Consider the following 22,957-nt stretch of genomic DNA (forward strand, 5'->3'; position numbering starts at 1 on the left):
CTCAGGTTGTCAAACGTCTTCATTCATACGGGCATTAACAAACACAAACAATAATATTAATTATGTATCCTATTCATGAGGATGAATTAATATTTGCAAACAACCCAATGCCTGTTTCCTGGTATATATAGAGAGAGAGCTTTAAGGGTGGCAAAGCACTGCATGTGTTTCATCTTATCTGATTCTCACAGCCACCCTGGGAGGCTGGTGATCTCTTCATCTCTGTTTTATAGATCACCAAACGGAGGCAAAGAGAATTTAGACGCGTGGTCCAGGGGCACGAAGCTAGCGAGTGTCTGAGGCAAGATTTGAATTCAGATCTTCTCGACTCTTAAGTCTAGCGCTCTACCCACTTTGGTAGCTGGCTGCCACAGTATCTATTTTCATTTTTATTGTAAATGGAGATGCCATGGCATGACCCCTAGAGATAACCAAATGAAATTTATTTATGCTGAAAACGATTCTTTGCAAAAACTGAACACAAAGTTTGTTTATTTCTCAGCTTCTAAATATTTTCCCTCTAAAAATCCACCAGGTTGGTTGTCATTTAAACAAAACAAAACATCAACTAAAAAGTTATATTCTTAGCTGGGTTGCTCAGCCCTGATAATATACTCTCTCTCTTCACGTTACCCTGATATTCGTTCACCAAATACGTGTGCCACAAGACTGTATCGTAAGCCTTCAGACTATCTATTGAACATTGCTCGGCTTGGTTGGCGAATGACTTTAGGAGCTTCCCAGACTATGGGGGCTGGGATTAGCCTGACATACTCTTGGCCACCCAATCTAATGTGTTGCTGCCTCATGAAACAAAATCCTCAGATCATTCACTTAATTAGATCTGCCAGTCAATTAACAATAACTGTCGGTGACCGGAGGCTTTAAAGTGTTTGGATGTCATTAGCTCTGTCTTTTGAACTCAAGAAGACCTTTGCAGGGAACATATGTTAACCGGGAGAGCTATTTGGAAGTAGAGAAAAACAACAAGGCGATCTCATTGCTTTCACATTCATCAATTTGTCTCATTGACATATGTTCCATCTCTTCGACAGGGAGCAGAGCGGCTAAGGGAATTCGAGGTCGGGGCGTCCTGGGGAGGCTCGAGAAATCTGAGCAGCTCAAGATTCAACTGGAAGAGGAACATGGAGACTGGCCTGGGGAGACAAAACATTCATCGCAGGACCTAGGAGGGAGCATGGTCTGAAAGAGTCCAAAAGGTTGTGAGAGGGAAGGGGAGGCTCAGGAAAGTTGTGATCTGATGGCTAATAAACACTCTAAATGCATGGGTTTTGTTGTGCCCCTTCAGGAATATAATGCCCATTAACTTGCTTTCTCACATCCTCATTTCTGAAGAGGCGCAAAAATTCTGACTTACTGTTCAGTCGTTTTCGACTCTCCGTGACCCCAGTTGGGGTTTTCTGGGCAAAGATTCTGGAGTGCTCTGCCATTTCCTTCTTCAGCCCATTTTACAGATATAGAACGGAGGCAAACAGGGTTCAGTGACGTGTCCATGCCCCGTAGCTATTATGTTTATGAGACTGGATTTAAACTCATCTTCCGGACTGGAGGTCCGCCCTCTGCTTACCACGCTGCCTCCACGCCCTCTAGCTGAGATAGCTGACCTGCTGCTTCTTCCTGCTAGGAGACAGCTTTAAACATGGAGTCAGGAGCCCGCCTCGGACATTCATTAACTGTGTGTCCCTGGGGACGTTCTGTTTTCTTCTCTTTGACTATTTCTTTATCTAGAAAATGGGGAGAGATGGAACTGATGACCTCTAAGGTTCCTTCCAACTCTAAATCTGATAGGATGACCTACCGGCCCCAGCTCGTTCTACGTCCTATCGGCCCGGCATGTCTGGTGAACTCCCCACTGGACAACTTTTGGGATGGCACCGGCAAGAGTCAAGCTGGCTGAAGAGGCACCAAATGGTCACAATTTGCCCTTATTGGAAGGAGTACATGAGACCATCCAAAAACTAACTATCAAAATGCATTATAGTCCAAAGAAAGGACTGCTGAGTAGGATGGATGTGGATTAAAGCAGACTATCCTTCACATCCGTGTATTTATGTTTTTATTTGGGGGTTTTGGTTCTATATTAAGGTGGTCTTACAACAATGGCCAATATGAAATTGTTTTGCATGATAATAAAAATGAAATAAATAAGAATACAATAAATGCATTTCCAGGTGCATGAAAATCCCAAGAATTTCACAGACACCTTTGTGATTTCAGTGCGAAGAAAGTAGAGCCAGTAAGTATTTCTTTTTAATCTCTACAAATGATTCTTTTGCCCCTTGGGATCCTCTATAGCAGTAGTTCCCAAACTCTTTTGGCCTACCTCCCCCTTTCCAGAAAAAAATATTACTTAGTGCCCCCTGGAAATTATGAAACTATTTATTGAACTTAGAATAGAATGTAATACAAAAAAAGGGTGGCCATCACCGCTCCCCTGGATCGCTGCAGCACCCACCAGGGGGCGGTAGTGCCCACTGTGGGAATCACTGCTCTATAGTGTCAGTATTAACTATTTATTTTAGCATCTTTAGTTCCCACCACAGTGAATTCAGATCTGGCGCTTATCATCTGTGTGACCTTCACCAGGGTCACTTACCCACTTTTTGCCTCAGTTTCCTCTCCTATAAAAGAGGGATAATAATAGCACCTAGCTCCCAGGGCTGCTCTGTGAGAATCAAATGAGGTGAGATTTGTGAAGCTCTTTGAAAACCTTACAGCAATTTATAAATGCGAGTCATTATTATTTTTAATATTAGCATGATCATTATTCCATGGAGACAGAATATGCAATGATGATTCTGAGGAAAAGCAAAGCTGACCACTTGGTACTCTTTTGGTTTTGCTTCTCTTCGTCACACGGGCTACAAAACATCGCTTTTCCTCTCTGTCTTTCTCCTTTAGTCCTTTGCTTCTGTCAGGGTTAGCTCAGAGGCTTACAGGAAGCATTCCTGATCCCCTCTGCTAATCAGGTTTGTTCTCTCCTTATTTGTACTATATTTCTTTAGCTGTTTAAATACTGTACCTCCTCATCAGAATGTAAGCTTTATGAGGCTAAGAGTTAGATGCCTGCATATGCTTCCCTCCTCCGCCATTTTGATTTTGTACACTATTACTGGTGAATTATAATGTTTCACATAATATTGTTAAATAAATTATATATTTGCCTGTCATCCCATCTAGACGGTAAATTCTGTGAGGGTGGAAACACATTTTCCTTTGTCTTTGGATATCTTATGCAATTCCTAGTATAGAGTCTTGTACATAGGACCCACTGGGGAAATGCTTATAGAAAGTCATATTCAGCAAAACTCCCTCCACCCTTCCTTCCACTCCCTCCAAGCATTTCCAACAAAGTCGACTGAGTTACTTAGGCGGATTACTATGTAAAGAATGTAGATATCTTTTTATGTCTGGAAAAAAAAAAGAAATCCACATTCACTGTCAAATAATGCAAAAGTGATGAACGGCCAAACTGCCCCCTTCTCTGAAATTTCAGGGCTTACTTTAGTACAGAGGAAAAATTCTTTATATGGTAATAATCCCCTGGCCCTACTCCTGATACCACACCTAAAACATATCCAGATGTGCAAAAGTGAATGGGAGATGTTAAGTAAGACTGTGGAAAAACTCTGTTAGGGGAAATCCAGTATAGAAATGGGCTCTTTATACATTGTACTTTTTATAAGACGAATCGTGTCTTTGGAAAACTTAACCCTATGGATGAGATATATGTGAGTGAAGAAGCTGGTGCCATGAAGTATATTGTTATTGTTATAACTGCTACCTGCTGTATTTTTTATTAAAACCTCACACACACAGCATATAAAGATTTATCTACCTCTTCTCATTTAGACTTCGAAGTCATCCCGTCAGGAAGGCACTATTATTATATGTTTTACAAAAGAGGACACTGAGTCTTGGAGAGGTTAAGAGATTTCTCAAAGGTCACACAAGTAGTAAAAGACAGAAGTGGGAGTTGAACCCAAGCATCCAACACTGTCCACTGTACTACAGGTCCACTGTACTATAGTACCTGTCTTTTTAAATTATATGTCACACTTTTATCTTTTAGATTCTGTTCAAGACCCAGAGAGGGATGTTATGATTTGCTCTATTTTGGCTCATGTTTTCTTGTCCCTCATATATTTCTGAATCATGAGTTAAATGAAGGTGGTCTTTCCTTTCATTCAAGAGGTCTCTCCAGGCTCGTGGGATTCCCTGCATTCTGGCAAAATTTTGAAAGGCTAGAAATTACTTTTTCTACCTGTCTTATTACCTAAAGAGAATGAGGTTTCCCTTTCAAATTAGACTACATCACAACAGATCAAAACTGAGCTTTGATATGTCCAAGTTGCCCATCAACTATATGAAAACGATCTTTCAAACAAAATACAAATCCACTCTATTTTGAATATTTGGCTTTGGACATTTTCTAGCCCCTAAGAAAATCCATATGTTATAGTTTCATATTTTGATATTGTCCTTAGAAGACAAGAATTGGGATAGTAAACACTGGTCTCACAGGAGTTTTGTCCTCTTTATTCGTCATTCATTCATTCATTCAACAAACATTTATTGAGAGTCTGTCATATGCAAAGTCCTTTTTGTAAAATATACAGTGTGCTTGGAAAGAAAAGAATTAGGAATAAATACCTAGAAGTGTTCTAATAAGCAAATCAAGTTGCCCCTCTTTGTGACTATAGTACTGAACTTTAATCCAGTCTTCTAGAAAAAAAGTAGCTTTTTTTGTTTGTTTGTTTGTTTGTTTGTTTTTAGATTCTAGAAATTTTGTGTTCAAAATAGATTCTGGAAAGGAAAGGAAGATTTCTAGGTAAGATCCTTCTCCTTGAATGTTAGTGAATCCTTTCCTATAAGATTCACAGTCTACTAGTTACTAATTATTTCTCTCTCTCTCTCTTTCTCTCTTTCTCTCTCTCTCTCTTTCTCTCTTTCTCTCTCTCTCTCTCTCTCTCTCTCTCTCTCTCTCTCTCTCTCTCTCTCTCTCTCTCTGTGTGTGTATGTGTGTTTTAAAACCCTTAACTTCTGTGTATTGACTCCTAGGTGGAAGAGTGGTAAGGGTGGGCAATGGGGGTCAAGTGACTTGCCCAGGGTCACACGGCTGGGAAGTGTCTGAGACCGGATCTAATTATTTCTTAATGAGGAAGATTCATCTGATTTAGAACTGCAATGAATACTGAAGGTACAAGCTACTTATTTTACAGATGAGAAAAAAGAGATCCAGAGTGGAAGCAAAGAGGACAGGTGGGGTTAGAATTCATTTCCTAGAAATCCCAATTCAGGACCCTTTCCATATCAACTGCCACATCTCCAACACTCTCAATCTCNTGGGTTTGTTTTGTGTGTGTGTGTGTGTGTGTGTGTGTGTGTGTGTGTGTGTGTATGTGTGTTTTAAAACCCTTAACTTCTGTGTATTGACTCCTAGGTGGAAGAGTGGTAAGGGTGGGCAATGGGGGTCAAGTGACTTGCCCAGGGTCACACGGCTGGGAAGTGTCTGAGACCGGATCTAATTATTTCTTAATGAGGAAGATTCATCTGATTTAGAACTGCAATGAATACTGAAGGTACAAGCTACTTATTTTACAGATGAGAAAAAAGAGATCCAGAGTGGAAGCAAAGAGGACAGGTGGGGTTAGAATTCATTTCCTAGAAATCCCAATTCAGGACCCTTTCCATATCAACTGCCACATCTCCAACACTCTCAATCTCCTCTTCCTCTTGGGAAATGTCAGCCCTTTCTGTAGCTCCACTATAGACTTTACAGTTTGAGAGTGCTGCAAGGAATCATCTCAAACAAAAAAGTTTGGCAATATTGGTGTCATGTTGGGCTGGACTATAAAACGGAGGGAGGGTGGAGCCATGGGAAAAGCAGAGGATTTGTCCCCAGAAGATCTGGCTTTACATCTGCGTGACTTTGGACAAGTCATTTCACTTCTAATTACCATAGCTTCCTCCCTACAAAATGAAGATGCTGGACTAGATGGCCTTTGACGTCCCTGCCAGTTCTAACTTTTTTTTTTTTTTTTTAATTTTTTTAAAATTTTTTTTAAAAGCCAGTTCTAACTTTATCATTTTATGGTTTTAAGAAAACTTGGAACTTAAGGATAAGATATTTATTATTACAGATTTCTATACTGGAATTCCCTCAACCAACAATATCACAGATCTAGACAAAAAACAAAAACAAACAAAAAACCAGGTTTTCAATAAAATAAAAGCAAGACTGTAGCTGGCTCTAAGTCACTGACATAATACAGTTGGAGTTTTTGCTTTGTGCAAGGTAAACAGGAATACATTTATCTCCATACAAGCTGCTCAGGATCCAAGGCTCACCAAGATCCAAAAATTAGCCCATTCTCAGTGAAGTCAAACCTATGTAGCATTAGTGGTTTTTTAGCTCTATGCTATGAGGCATCCACACATGTGTAAGTATGAATTATCTGTGGAGTTCAGGAAATTATTTCAAGATGTTGTATCTTATTCACTCAGCCTTCCTGAGTCAGGCTTCTCCAGCTGAGAATGACTTGAAAGAATAACTTAAATGTCCCTTCAGGAATTCCTCTAAAAACAGCACAATAGACATATAAAGAAATTCATAACAATACATTCCTCAGTAGATGAATTAACAATTCTGCACTGCGTTTTGGGGTATGCCCCATGTCTCTGAACAGTAAGAGTTCTGTAGCTCTAGAACTGAAAGGAACCTAAGAAGCCCTTTAGTTCCTTCCTCTCCTTTTACAGATAGGGAAATTGAGGACCCCAAAGATTAAACCACCTTCCCAAGGTAGCAAGTTCCAGAGGTGGGATGTAAATTCGAGGCCTTTGACTCCGGAGTGAATGCTCTTCCCACAGTACACTACTTCCTCCTGAGTCTTTTAACATATTCATGGAACATGACTTAGGATCAACGTTAACTATCATATACTTGATTCAATCAGAAAACACATCTGTCAGAATTTTCTATTAAAAAAAAAAGACTATCGCGTGTACATCAAAGAGGCATCCATTTCAATTCCATTCATTTTTAATTACTCAATTAAAAAAGACCTTTTTTTTTTTCCATGTGGGCTTGGCGCTGAGCAAGATACTGGCTATACAAGCATAGATAAAGTGGTACCTTGACACACGAGTTTAATGTGTTCCATGGCCAAGCTTGTAACTCAATTGGCTTCTGTGCCAAATTGAATTTCCCCATTTAAATTAATGGAAATGCAATTGATCCATTCTGGCTCCCCAAAACACCCACATTTTTTGTTTTATACACTTTTAAATACGAAAATGTACGTTATAGATAATAAGAAAGAATGTAACGAAATAAACTTGCTTATGAAATGTTATTTACCTTCGAGGTCAGGAGAAGATGCTGGCAGAGGTGGTTTTCATCTTGAGCGCTATGGCTTGGCTTACTCTTTACAAGATTAACCTTACACATTACTTAGGATGTGTAACTTTATTGCTAAACTTCATTGCTATTTTTTTTACTTTACTTAATTATCATCATTTTCTTCATTGAATTTTGGCTTTTTTGCCACACTTTCCTCTATTTCACTCAGAGGCCGTTTCAACAAAAATCTTTCCATGGAAGTTTGTTTCTTTGAGAATGTCTAGATAATGTGTGAAACAAGTGTTGTCACCCAGCTCCAAAGCATGACCTGTGACAACTTTTTCTGTTTGTCTTTTCATTAAACTATTTAATTTTTCCCCCAAATCCCCAACATTTCATTTCTCACAGGATTCAAATATCTGTTTGGGACTTAAAGCAAAAGATCCTGATCACGACTGCTCGGACCTCAAAGTGCTCGTGACTTAAGGTGCTCCTGTATCAAGGTAAAACTGTATTTTAAGACAGCGGCTGATGTCGAGAAGTGTACGCCCTGTTACAGGCAAGAGGAGAGCCCCTACTCTTAGTCACTGGTCACAATCTATCCTGCAAGGACAAAAATAAGTCCTCTAGTCATGGCCGAAGGCATGAAGACAACATGAGGCCGGTGGTGGCACAGGGGCGTAACACAACCTTTCGAGCTGATCCTGAAGATTTCCACCTTCCCCTTTGCTAGTAAGAATTGTTTCCTCTTTCCTTCTTTTTGAGCAGTTTCCTGATAGTTCTCCTATCGCCCTTATCGTAGTATTCCTGCCTCTCTTACTAGGTGGCAAATTCCACAAAGTCAGGGCACAGATTATCCAGCTGTATCTCCATCCTTCCTCACTCCCCCTTCCACCTCGCCCGTACGGCTCTCTCTCCTCATTTCTACTTCTTAGAGCCAAGCCTTAGATTCAACCCCTACATTCTTTATGAAGCCCTTCCTTTCCCCCAGGTACTAATGCTTCCCTTATGAGATTACCTTGTATTCATTTTGCATGTTCTGTTTTGTTTTTGGATGGACCAATACGTTCATGTCACCTATCAGTTCCGTGAGGGCAAGGACTGTCTGATTTTTCTGTTTCCCCAGAATCTAATCAGAGTAGGTATTTAATGATTTTTTAAACAAATGGTGTAAAATATATAAAGTGCTTCAGGAATTTTAAATGATGTAAAGTGTTAGCCATTGTCTCCATCATTGATTTGATCGATGGCCTAATAATACACAATATAAAACTCATAAATGATTGCTGAATAGAATTCAAGCTGCACCCCCAGCCTCTCCTTTCTTCCTTTTGGGTATCTGCTCCTTCAGCCACTGAAGCCCCAGCTAAAGGAGACTTAGAAAAATAAGTTCTTGCCACCAGAGACCTTGACATTGCCAAAGGGCTCAACGACAACAACAAAATATGGTTTTATTGGAGAAAATTATACTAAAGAAGATTCATTAGCATCTGCTTGCCATTATAGCTCAAAGACACATGGAGCTTCAGCCTTTCCATCACACTTTAAGCTGAACTCATCGATGAATGGGATCTCCTCTGTTAATAGGTGAGGCCTTAGAGATCAGGAACTTCCTAGCTTTCTTATCTGTGGGTAAGTACTTGATGCTTTTATCTTCCAACTTTCATGCTGCCTCTCTCACCTCCTTGGTGGCACCTCTCTGTGTCCTCTCAGGAACTTAATTATATATCTCTGTTCTCCCTCTATTCTCCCCCTCTCCCCCCTAAAAAAGACCTGCTCTCGGAAAGGGCTCTAAAAAAGTGAATTCACACTTAGTGAATCAATAAAGCTTTTTATGGGATTTTCCTGGAAGGGTTAACATTTTACTGAGATCAATAGCAGATCTTTAACTGTGACATTTTTAGAACTAGCGAACCAGTGTGGGGAATGCGGGAAGGGGTCGGGTTGGAGGGGACAGAGAAGGGAAGGGCACTGCCATTTAGGTGGTTGTCTACTCCAGCTACTTATAAAGCTCATTTGGTTCTCCATCAGTCTTGAAATTTGGTCTTGTGTTTATTATTATTGTGTTTATTCTCTTTGTGAGAATAGCTAGTTCTTCCTTTCTCCCTCTCCATTTCAAAGGCAAACATTCTTCAGAAACAAATTTGAGATCTCTCTTTTTATTCAAGCTCAAATGGTCAAATACTGAGATATCATCCCTGTGAAGCTTAGACTGAGACTCAACTTTGCCTGCCAGGCAAGTTGAATCTCGACAAACATCTGAAATTTTTCTCAAGAATAACAAACATTGCGTTGTTATATAGACCTTGAGCTTTTTTGGTGTAATTTAAGTATGTCATCTTATCGGAAGCAATGGGCTTATCTTCATTTTTTTTCTAATTGTCCATCAATGAGACATGTATTCTTTTTTAAAAACGTGGCAGCATCCCAAATGAACAGGGGTCAGCAAACTACGGCTCAAGGGCCAAGTCTGGCTGCTGCCTATTTTTGTGCTGCCAAAGAGCTAAGAATGTTTTTATTTTTAATATTTTTAAATACAATAAATCTTTATCTTAAAATGTAAAAATTCGGTGAGAGGCTGGAGGGGCCATAGTTTATTGAACCCTGCTCTAGATCATGCCCTAGAGTAATACTGAAACATGATGAGTATGGGAATTCACACTTCCTTCTAGATCTCTGATCTTTGTGTGACAATTCTTTCCACTAATGCAAATGGAAATCCAGCTAAGATCTAGGAGGCAAAGGGAATAAGTGATAGCTTAGAGCTAAAAGGAATCTCAGAGGTCTTCTAGTTTAGCTCCTTTATTTTATAGATGATGGAACTGAGGCTCAGAGATCTTAAAGTGACTTTTAGCATATTGATGATGATGACGTGAATGAACAAAGCTCACAGTTGACCCATCAGAAAACATCTGCGAACCTGACAATCATAGAGTACATTATGAACCTTTAATGCCCATTAACCATGTGAGCCGAAGGAGCTGTCACTATGGTCATCATCGTGATCAGAGAAATATCCTAGAGGCAGCTAGGTGGCACTGTGGACCCAAGGTTGGCCTTGAAATCGGGAAGGCTTGAACCTGAATCCTGCTTGAAAACTAGTAAGCTAAGTGACCCTGGGCAAGTCACATCAATTCTCTCAGCCTCATATTTCTCATCTGTAAAATGGGAGAAATGATGGCATCAAAATCTTAAAGTGTTATAATACACTCTAGTTTGTTGCCATTTATATTAGCATTGTTATATCCTTCCTTCCCCTTCAAGGGACCTTCCATAGTGGTAAGATAGTTGTATTATTGTCCTAAGTTCCAGAGAATTCGATACTTCCTACAATGATGAAAAGAACAACATTAAAAACACAATTGATTTATTGATTCGGAGATGGTTTTCCCAGATTGCATTCTCTGTGTTCTCTCCACTCTTGGTCCATACCCGAGTGGGAAACATGGTGTCTCTCCTGTACTTCATCCTATGACGCTTGTGTAAAGGTTATGACATTCTCGAACCAATTTGGAAGAAAATGAGGACCTTACCTGTAAATCCAGCTTTGCAGACACAGTTGAAGCTCCCAGGAAAATTCTGGCAGAGGGCCCCATTTTTGCACGGGTTGGGTAGGCATTCGTTGATATCTCGCTCGCAGGCCCGGCCTGTGAATCCTTCTGGGCAGCTGCAGGAGAAGCCTCCCACTAAGTTGTGGCAGCTGCCACCATTGTGACAAGGGGACGGCAGGCACTCATCGATGTCCGTCTCACACCAGTTTCCAGAGTACCCCGGCAGACACTTACAGAAGAAAGGCTGGAGAGGCTCGTTGGTCACAATGATAACCGGGAGGCTCTCGTGGCTCTTCAGGGTAGGACTCACTGCCAGCCGTCTCAGACAGCTGCCCCCGTTTTGACAAGGGCCATGGACACATGGGTCGTGGTCCACGGATTCTACCCTGACTCCACTTTGCCGGAGAAGAATCTCTTTAATGCTCTCAAAGAAGGTGGCCACACCACTTGGATTCACGTACTGGTTGGTGTTTCTCTTCACGGCCGCCAACAGGAAGGTCTTGTTGTTCTCCTCATAGGCTCCATAGAGCTGCACAGCAGTTCCAAGACCTGTTAACTGGGAGCTGGCAATGCGCAGAAAGTGGAGGTAGTGGTTGGTCAGAAAATCCCTCATGGTTGGCACGCTGAGGCGGAGGAGGATACTGTTATCCACAGTAGCGTTGGTAAAACCAGCAAAAAAGACCCGGATGTTACTGGTGACCGCGCCGTGCAGTCCATCGTTACTGAGGACGGTCAGGTCAAAGGTGCCGTCTGCGGACCTGGCCTGGGAATTCAGGTCGCAAGTGCCGCTGGGAATGCTAAAGAGACTCGTCACCCCAGACGTCAGGGAACAATGAAAACTATCCAGCACGTCGGGATCCTGAGGCTTCACGCTGCCTAAAATCCCGCCCGGAAACAAGTTACTGAAATAATGAACAAAGATCTCGACGGTTCTTGGTTCCGACGGGTTGTCGTTCTGATCTATGACTCTGATGTGCACCGTCCCGGTGGAAGACATCTGAGGGATTCCCGAGTCTCTCGTAATCACTGATAAATAGAAGTCGCCAATTTGTTCTCTGTCAATCTCTCTGGTTGTGGTCAGAACTCCTGCAGTACTGAGACTAAAATAGCTGGTGGCAGGCCCTGTGCTGAGCAAATAATACGAAAAGGGACCTTGGTTTGGCGGGAGATCAGGGTCTGTGGACTGCAGGGTCATCACCAGAGTTCCTGCACGCTTGTTTTCCATGACCTCACCTTCCCTGATGGACAACGTGGGTCCATTGTCATTGATATCTTCCAGGGTGACCAATAAGGAGGCACTTCCCGTAGCCGAGGGGGTCCCCAGGTCCACAGCTAAGACAGTTAGGTTATAGACAGGAAGGGTCTCTCGATCGAGCTCGGCAGTCACAGTAATCTGTCCTGTCTGGGGGTTGATGGAAAAGGCACCATTTTCATTCCCTGAGCCAATAAAGTAGGAAAACCTGCTCCAATTGGGCACGGAGTCTGAATCAAAGGCACTTACAAAAGTCACGTGTGTTCCTATAGGCACACCTTCGCTGATCTGGACATTATAGATCTCCAGGCTGAAAACAGGTGGGTCATTGGCATCGAGGACGGTGATATTCACAGTTACTTCATCTACATCTGCACCACGAATACTCCCAGCATTTTTGGCCAGTACTTTCAAAGAAATCCTCTCTTCTTTTTCTCGATCGAGAATTCCAGAAACGTAAATCTGCCCAGTCCTGGAATTAATCTGGAAACCTTTCTTTCTGCTAGTACCAAAAATCAGGTAGTGGACCTCTCCGTCCGTTCCCATGTCACGATCACTGGCAAATACTTCTCCAACGACAGACCCTTTGGATGCCGCCTCAGAAATTTCAAAATAATAGAGTTTAGAAACAAAGCGTGGCACATACTCATTGGTACCTTTCAAGTGGATGTTCACAGTAGCGAAGCTGCACCTTTCTTCATCAGGGACATTAAAAGCCTTCACTGTAAGATGGTAACTCTGCTTGGTTTCATAATCCAAGAATCCTTGAGTAGTAATGATTCCGGAGTTGGGATCAATAACAAAGAGGTCGCTGTCTGAAGACTGTAAAGAATATGCAATCACAGCGTTGCTGCCAGAGTCAGCGTCTGTGGCATTGAGGCGCATGACTGTCGTCCCACTGGGGGCATTTTCCAAGACGGTGGGAGAATATTCCTCTGGGACAAAGACTGGCGAGTTGTCATTCACGTCGAGGACGTTAACAACGATGCTGCAGTAGCTAGTCCGGGCCACCCAGCCTCCGTCCGTAGCACTGACTGTCATTTCATGTTTCTGGTGTAGCTCATAGTCGAGGGGTTTGGCTAGGATCAATGCCCCTGTGGAAGCATTTATTGCAAAAAGACCATCCTCATTTCCAGAAGAAATGTGGTAAGTGAGCAAACCGTTCATCGCCGCGTCTCGATCACGAGCAGACACGGTTCTGACGACAGAACCAACGCTCTGGCTCTCGGGGACCGTGGCACTCATGTGGCTTTGAGAGAACTCTGGGCTGTGATAGTTCTCCTCAGTAACAACGATTTGGACTGTGGCTTGAGATGAAAGCGGGGGGTTTCCTTTGTCCCTGGCAGTGACTGTCATCACAAAGTTTTGGTTTAAATTAGACATCAGAGAAGAGGCAACAGAAATCCATCCTGTAGTGCTGTCCAACTTGAATTTTTCCACAGGGCTCTCATTTGAAATGAAGTATTCAACTTCAGAATTTGCCCCGAAATCTTTATCATCTATGGCAGTGACCTTGATGAGCTTTGTACCGACTCTTACATTTTTGGTAACAGGGGTGAAATATTTACTATTAAGGAACTGAGGGGCGTTGTCATTACTGTCCACAATATTGATGGTCACTGTGGTCTCACTTAGCAAAGAGGGACTTCCTCGGTCTGAAGAAGTCACTATGAAACTATGCCTGTTAATATTGACGTTACTGGAACCAGTGACGTTTCGATATTTCAAGGCCTGTTTATTATAAATTTCTCCCGTGGTGGCATTAATCCTGAAAAACTCAGACTGTGATTTTATGAAATAGAAAACTTGGCCGTTGGACCCTTCATCAGGATCTGTGGCAGAGACCTGAGCCACTTTGGCCCCAATCTCAGTGAGCTCAGGACAGTCAAGGTAGTAGGATGGTTTCTTGAATCTTGGGGCATTATCATTGACGTCTGTCACAAAGATAGCAACATCTGTGCTGACCGTCCACCCAGAATCATGAGCAGAAACTCGGATCCTGTAACGGTCAGTATCTTCCCGGTTGAGAGGCCGACTGATGATGATGTCTCCTGTGCTAGGGTTGATGGAGAAAGGAAGGCTGGTGTCTATTATAGAGTACCTGCTAACAGCGTTCACACCGACATCTTCGTCGGAAGTTGTTACTCGAGTCACCGTATACCCGAGGGGGGCATTTTCGGGCACGGGGGCAGTAAAGATCTGGGAGAACCTGGGGGCATTATCATTTTCATCTAAGACATTGATGATGACTGTCACCGTGGTGCTCTGAGGAGGAGTGCCTTTGTCTGAAGCCCTCACTGTGAGCACATAGCGAGATACTTTTTCCCTGTCCAAAGACCTGATGCTTTTGATTTCTCCGGTGCTGTGATGGATACTGAAGCTATTTTCAATATTGCCATTGACTATGCTGTACTCTAGCTGTCCATTGGGTCCACTGTCCTTATCCATTGCAGAGACAGTCAGTAATGTGCGAGGAGAAAGATTTTCTAGTATTTCAGCCACAAAGGGGTCTTCCTTGAACACTGGCGAGTTGTCATTGACATCCAGCACGGCTATAGCCAGTTTCTCATAAGACGAGAAAGGAGGGAAGCCTGTGTCCCTGGCCTCTATCCAAACCACATACTTCTGGACCATTTCAAAGTCGAGCCGCTGACTGATGGAGACTTGTCCAGTCAGCTGGTCAATGTGGAACGCACCTCCAAGATTGCCACTTGCAATAAAATAGGACAAAGGCTCCCCTCTGGAGGAAGACCCGGTAATAGTGGTAACGAGAGTGCCAACAGGTTGACTTTCAGGGAACAGAAATGTTTGTTGTTTAGCTCGAATTTTGGGGAAATCACCCTTATTCCCAAATCGGACAGTGACCGTCGTTGAATCCGTCTTTGGAGATAAGCCACTATCTTTCACATGGACAAAAAACGTCATTTCTGAGGCTGTATTTAGGAGTTCAGCCGCCATAATTGCACCACGTAAAGGGTCAATGTGGAATTTTTCAGAGTTTCTGCCAGTAAGGGAATAATGGAGCTCAGAATTGGGCCCGGTGTCAGGATCGGTGACAGTGACAGAAAAGACAAATGAACCTATAAAAGAGAGGCTAGAATCATTATCAATGTCACATGAATAAATGGCATTGGGAGAGTAAAATATTTCTTTGCCTCCTTGTAATTAATTCTCCTCTTCATACTAAAGAAGGATAATTCATCTCTTCTCTTCTCTTCCTAGTTATCCTGGGTTCCAGGGACTATAACACATCTAAAATGTAGACAGAATACTGGCCCATGTTGTCCTCATTAGACTTCATGAAAGTCATGTCCCGACTTTTCAAAAGTCATTTTTGCTTTTATATATGTATGGAGCCTGAGCCTACATAAGCAACTAGATGCCTCTTTTTGACGCCTCTGAAATATGCAGAGAAGAACAAAAGGTATTCCTTGGGAATCTTCTAGGAGACTATCTCAGAATACTTGGCTATTCACAGAATGTAGCCTAATTGAAAAATTGTACTCCTAAGCAGAGATTCAAATAATTTTGAAAGTTGACCTGTTTGCATGCATACAATCTTGCCAAATCAAAATAACCACAATGCTGATACATTATCTTCTATTTTCTAATTTGACTAACTCACAATATTGGATTACCTGAAGGAGTAGGTGATGGGATATGAGTGACATAGGGGTGATGTTGAAATCTTGGTGGGTTGTCATTGACATCCGTTACAGTAACAGACACACTGGTAGAACTGGAAAGAGGTTCTGGAAATCCACCATCACTAGAGACTACTATCAACGTATAGTTTTCTTTTGTCTCTCTGTCCAACAAGGCACTGGTGATAATCTGTCCCGTGGATGGATTGATTGTGAATTGGGAATTTCCACCAATGAGTCTATAGCTGAAAGACAAAAAAGAAGCACATTTGTCACATATGTTTCAACAATAAAGATCCCGTGGAGGAGTTCAGAAGACTTGGGTTCAAGTTTTGCCTCCAACAAATTTTAACTGTATGATCCTGGCCAAGTCACTTTCCTATTCAGTTTCCCAGGCAATTTTCTAAAAAAACAAATTATATGTGAGTTGTTAATCTGATCAGTGGAGGGAATTTCCATAATGAGTTTTCCAAGCACCCCTATCCCTGCTAAAACAAAACAAAACAAAGCATAGATAAGTATTTAAAAAATGAATAACTTTAGCATGGTTCTAAAATGAGTAAAAGAAGTGGAAACTAAAAGCCAGACTACAAGTAAAAAATATGACTACAAGACCAATATTTCTAATAAAGAAACGAAACATTGAAAATCTTTATTCAGAGAGAAATCTAATGTCCAGAGATGGGATTTTATCTAAGTTATATAAGAATCTAAATTGTGGAATATTTCAAAGTGAGTATATTCAACATATTTAACAAAATGTAAGTATATGCATGTATCTATATTTTAAAGATTAAGTTAAATGTATGGTTGGCAACTCTAATTTCACATGTACATTTTTCAAGTAAAAATAAATCTTTTTTTCAGTCTAATGACTGACCTTAAACCTGGAAGACTTTGGTTCATATCTCATCTTTGGGACCTAAGGAGATATCTATCTATCTATCTATCTATCTATAGATAGATAGATAGATAGATAGATACTGGTGTATGACTGGGCAAGTCACTTCAACCTTCTTGGTTTTTTTATTTTCTTTTTATTATTTTTTTTTATTTTAAACCCTTAACTTCTGTGTATTGACTTATAGGTGAAAGAGTGGTAAGGGTAGGCAATGGGGGTCAAGTGACTTGCCCAGGGTCACACAGCTGGGAAGTGTCTGAGGCCAGATTTGAACCTAGGACCTCCCATCTCTAGGCCTGGCTCTCAACCTTCTTGGTTTTGTAGGCAATTCTGTAAGATTATCAATTACAGAAAAGGTGCCAACCTTCATTGATGGAGCAATTTTCATTTGTGGAGATCTTTATAGCAATGCAATTATAGGTCAGTCTCTGTCTCTCTCCAATACAGGCATGCAATTCCAGAGAAGATGTTAGCATCTCCTCCTTTAATGACCCAGCACTCTAAGTGCAATACTAACTGCTTAGAGCTAGGGGATATAAAGCTCTATCCATTCCTACAGATCCATTCCTGGTTACTAGCTCTCTTATTTATCATCTTTCTATTGTCTTCTTATTATCGAGAAAGAGAAAAACATTTTCTTACATATTTTCACATTAAGCAGATTTCTGAAATACAGTCTTGTCTAAAGTGGAAGACTTCTGATTGAGGGGAATTTTTCTAACCAGACAGAGAGTGTCATCAAGCATGGCAAAATGCCCCGAGGAAGAGCAAAGGAAGAAACAAACACCCAGTCTTTAAGACTTGAGAAGTCACTGTAGTGACTTCTTTTTTAAAACAGACAGGTGGCAAGGTATCATTCGCATGCAATGGTTTTTTCTTCCTACTTCTTACAAGTAAATGTTTCTCTTTCTCTCACAGGATGCAAATTCCACTTCTTGGTTGTGATCCACATGCATTTTAGTCTGAATTCATGGAAGATGGTAAGATCAATGAGTCAACTACCAAGGATTTATAAAGCCCCTACTAGGCACTAAGCATTGGGTTTCCTCTGGGCAAAGGGTTACACACTTTCTACTACAAGAAGCTTAAATTCTAATGGAGGCACAAGTGTATATAATGTATGACATATAACATAACCTGATATGGCATGGTATGGCATGTGATGGGAAAGGACATGATATGGTATGATGTAACATGACGTGACATGAAATGACATAATATGATGTAATGTAGTACAATATGACAACATAAAGATATAAAATAGCATAGTACAACATACACAAAGGAAGGAGACAAGCATTTATTAAGTGTCTAGTATGTGCCAGAAGCTCTGCTGAGTGCTTTGCAGATATTATATCATTTGATCTCACAACAACTCTGGGATATAGGTGCTATTATCATCACCCTTTTACATTTGAAGAAACGGAGGCAGAAAGAGGTTAGATGATTTGCATAGAGTCATAGTAAGTGGCTCAGGCCAGATTTGAACTCGGGTCTTCCTGAGTATGAGAACTTGCTAGGCTGAGAACTCTCCCCACTACATCACTTAATTGCCTTTCTCTTTTTCTATGTCTCTGTCACTATCTCTGCCAGGTATGAATTAATACAAATAATTAGATACTAGTTAGATTGGGAGGAAGGGCACTAGCAGTTGGGAGAGGGAGATCAGGAAAGGCTTCATGTGAAAGGTGGTAGTTGAATGAATTATTAGAGAAAGAGATAGACCCTTTGAAGGAAAGATGATCAGGGAAAGAAACAGGATACAAAAGATTGTGTGTGTAAAATCAAACAACATATATTTATTAAGCATATATTATAAAGATTGCTAAGTTGCTGGTGATACAAAAAGATGAAAGATTTCCTGACCAGAAGGAGGCAATTCAGTTGTCTCATAGAGTGAGGGAGAGAGATATTCAATAAGGCTAAAAAAAGTTTGGTGCCAAGTTGTATAGGGTTTTAAAAGCCAACTAAAGAAGTTTACATATTATCCTTGCGTGTAACAAGGAGTCATGGGAATTAATTAAGTAAAGGATTCTCATGACCAGATCTGAAGTTAAGGAAAATTATCATGAATGGACCACAGTAGTGAGAGCGTTGGGCAAGGCAATGAGTACGAGGCTACAGCAATATTCTAATGAAGAGATGATGAAGGCCTGAATCGATGTGGTTGTTGTGTGACTAGAGAGAAAGGATCAAAGAGGAGAGATGCTCTGAAGGTAAAATAATGCTGAGGAGTATAATGTTGGGAGATGGAACAATGGAGGAGGCATTGACAGAAATAGGAAGTTTCAAAGAGGAGAGGACTCTGGAAGAAAGAAAATGAGTTCATTTTTTTTTTTTTGGTCATGTTAAGCTTGAGATGTCTGAAAGGCAGAGAGTTGATCAGACAAGTGACGATATGGGACTGAAGTTCAGAGGAGAGAGTTGGGCCGGATATAGAAGTCTAAGAATCATTTGTATAAAGATGATAGTTAAACCCACGGGAGCTTTTGTTTACCAAAACCAAAAGTGAAGAGAGAAGAGGGCTTAGAAGACAACCTGGAGAGCCACAACAGTTTTTTGTTGTTCAGTTGTTTTTCAGTTATGTCCAACAATTTGTGACATCATTTGGGTCCTATATCTTCCTCTCTCTCCTGAATTCTAAGGCAAATTGCTCAAAAAAGCTACCTCCACTTTGTCTTCTCTCTTTCATTCCTCAATCCTTTGCATTCTGGATTTTGACTCAAGTAAAACTGCTCTCTCTTGAGTAATCTTAATTAATTTAATGGTCTTTTCTAAGTCTGAATCTTATTCACTCTCTAGTACACTGAACACTGCTGACCCGCCATCTGCTCTTGGATCCATTCTTCTCTCTGGATTTTCATATAATCCTATTCTATCCTAGTTTTCCTCCAATCCTGTCCACTCTTCAGTCTCCTTTGCTTTGTCTATATCATGCCCTCTAACTGTAGTGGCCCCAGCTCAGTGGGAGAGCTAAATGGTATAGTGGACGGAATGCTGGGCCTGAAGTCAAGAAACCTTCTCTTCACGAGTTCAAATCTAGTCTTTAACCCTTAGAAGCTGTGTGATCTGGGGTAAGCCATTTAATCAGACTTGCCTCAATATTCCTCATGTATAAAATGAGCTGGAGAAGGAAATGGCAAACCACTCCCAGTATCAGTGCCAACAAACCCCCAAAACAGGGACATGGAGAGTCAGACATGACTGAAATGAAACAATAACAATATCAAATGCCAGCACTGCATTCAGCCTTGGCCATTCGAGAAAGTTCGAAGTCCCTGCTCTCAAGGAGCTCATAGTCTAATCCTCCATTGGACAGCAGAAAACATGCAACCAATTATGCACAAACAAGACACATGAAATACAGAGATAAAACTAGTAGAGGAAAGACTTCAAGTCAGAAGCCTATGGGAATTTCAGGATCTGAGATTACTGAGAAAATATTAGCATCTGATGTGTACTCTAGCTGTGACATAAGAACTTGTAAAATATTTATCATGTATAAAGGGCCACAGATTTGAAGACAGGAAGTCCTACTTTCAGATTCCTAATTCTGACGTCTACTAGATATGTGGCCAAAGGCAACTCGCTTAAGCTCTCTGAACATCAGTTTCCTCACCTGGAAAATGAGGACCACAGTATCTCCAGAACCTGCCTCATTGCGTTGTGAAGCTCAAATAAAAGTGATTTTCATGCGTGAAAAGTATTTTGTAAACTTAAAATTGCTATGCAAATTCCAGTCCATATGAGTGTTGCTGTTGTTCTTAGTGATTTGTCTAGATCAGGGGTCGGCAACGTGTGGCTCTTTTGAGGGCCAGATAGGGCTCTTTCTGCAGGAGCCATAAAGTCCATTTTTTTTTTCAGGCGCTGTTACAGGAGCGGCACTGTGAGCACTGGACGGCTCTCGCGAAATGACATTTTAAAAAATGTGGTGTTTATGGCTCTCATGGCCAAAAAGGTTGCCGACCCCTGGTGCATAGGATGGTTAATAAATTACCTTTGCTATAATCATAAACCAAGAAGTTATAGACTGTTCCCTTCGATGCACTGAAAAGGGGGAGTGCTCTCACTGATGCGATAACAAATCCAGGAGAGTATTAACTGCCTGTTTAAATTTGGGTTCTTGCCAGTGATGTGCTAATCCCTTGATCCCTCTCTTCTCAGGATGATCAGGACTCTAGGAAAGCAGAGACGCTGCCAGTGAGATTTCAACTCTGTGAACAGTGTGCTACAATGAGTATGATACAGATTTGGAAACTGCCCAATAACTTTAAGGAGAGAGGGGAAAAATGGACACGCTGCATTACAACTTTCATCACAACTTCTAATGGCAGCAATATCAAGGTCTCATCAGAGCTCAAGTGCTGTAAATAGCAGAGCAGGCTGTTCTGTTTACAAATGAATCTGAGGCAAAGAAGAACAAAGCCAAGGCAATGCTAGCCAGGATCATTCTGAGCTATGCTAAAATTAAAATAGTGATAAGCATGACACAGCCCAGAGCTGTTATGGAGGCTTAATGACTCACTGGATGAATGAAGATGCACTCCTTCAAGGTCCATTAATCTCCCATAAAAACCCTATTATCAAAAAACATTATCAGCTAATTATTTTCAAGAAGCCTAGTGTATTAGCCACTTCATACGCATTTTTATACGAAAGTACCGTAGTATTTAAGAGGCCATTCTGAAGGAAAGGTCGCAGCCTAACCGTCTCTACCAGCTGTATGATTTCAGACATCTCCCGCGGGACTTTATTTTCTTCATTTTGCAAAGCAGACCTCTTTGTTTCCCTTTTAAAGCTCTTCATAACGTGGCCTTGATGTATTTTAACAGCATCCTTGTCCATTACCTCCTTCCCACACTCCTCGATCCAGCCAAAGCGGCCCTCTGTCGCCTTTTCAGACATGACACTTCATTGTCTCACTGCCTTTGTCAGGTCCATCCTCCATGAAGGGCACCCCTTCCTCACCTTCCTCTCCTCAAAGCACCTTCCACATAATATCTTTTTATGATCTCCCCAGCATCTGGTGCCCCACCTACTCTGCATTCTTATATCTAGATGTAACTGTCTTTCCTGTCAAAGCATAAGTTCTTAGCAAGATGATTTAATTTATTGTATTTACATACTTAGTACCTAGGACTATGACTAGTTTATAGAATGTTCTCAAGAAATGCTTGTTGATCACTGTGCCCTCAGCACTGAAATTTTATGATTCATTTGGTGTACCTGTCATTCTCACTTAATTTCATACTCATTGGGGGCAGTTTTCAAAAATATTTGAATGAATGAATGAGGAAAACCCACAAATATATATATATATACACACATATGTATATAATTTATCATAATACTAAGCACATATGTGATATATACATATATATATACACACATGTATATGTAGAAATGCCATACTTTCACAAACTGAATGATCTATGTTAACAGCAATTGTGCTGTGAGGGTGGTGAAACATCCTAGAACCTCCTGATTCAGAGGAAAGGAAAAACAATCCTTTTAGGATGCTTATGGAAAGCTTCATGGAAGAGGAGGCATTTGAAGGATTGGTTAGATTTTCACAGAGACAACCATGGAGGAGAGAACTGAATAAGAATAGGGTGAGGCATGAGAAGGACACAGAGATAGGAACAGCAACATGAACTAGAGCTATAAAGTAGTTCAGAGAAGTATAGAACCTTGAAAGCAAGAATAAGGACTTTATACTCTATATGCTTTCTGACTTCTTAGTCTTTGTTGATACCTGTTTTTCTTTCATTCTAGAACATCTAAATGAGCGACAAGGCACTCTAGCCTTCCTTGTGTTTTGACCTAAATTCTATTACAAATATCACTTCCTCCATACAGCCTTCCCTGAACAAACCATTGGGAAGTGAGCTTTATTCCCCAGAACTCCCATGATATTTAATGTCACTCATTTAGACCTTGTCACTTTCTTTGTATTAAAGATTTTCTTCCTTTCTTTCTCTTGCCTTCCTTTCCCTCTCCTCCCCTTTCCTCCCCTTCTCCTCCCTCCTTTCTTCCTTCCCTCCTTCCCTTCCTCTCTCCCTCCCTCTCTCCCTCCCTCCCTCTCTTCCTTCTTTCCTTCCTTCCTTCCTTCCTTCCTTCCTTCCTTCCTTCCTTCCTTCCACAGGAGAAGGTTCTGGGATTTTCTTTCTTTATTAGATATTAAGTTCCTGGAGGTCAAGCCTCTCCTTCCTCTCTCTCTCTCTCTCTCTCTCTCTCTCTCTCTCT

At 41.2% G+C, this 22,957-nt stretch overlaps 1 protein-coding gene across 1 annotated transcript in view; it reads right to left on the bottom strand.

Moving 5' to 3' along the window:
• The window catches only part of FAT4 (FAT atypical cadherin 4), a 235,259-nt gene that overhangs the window by 55,276 nt on the left and 157,026 nt on the right, over window positions 1–22,957 (bottom strand). The window contains exons 8-9 of the mRNA XM_044682210.1: window positions 15,805–16,055; window positions 10,897–15,246 (exon numbers count right to left, since the gene is read on the bottom strand). Of these exons, the coding sequence (XP_044538145.1) occupies window positions 10,897–15,246; window positions 15,805–16,055 (4,601 nt within the window). The remainder of the gene's footprint in view (window positions 1–10,896; window positions 15,247–15,804; window positions 16,056–22,957) is intronic.

Source organism: Gracilinanus agilis, chromosome 6, assembly GCF_016433145.1.
Source record: "Gracilinanus agilis isolate LMUSP501 chromosome 6, AgileGrace, whole genome shotgun sequence".
Taxonomy (NCBI): domain Eukaryota; kingdom Metazoa; phylum Chordata; class Mammalia; order Didelphimorphia; family Didelphidae; genus Gracilinanus; species Gracilinanus agilis.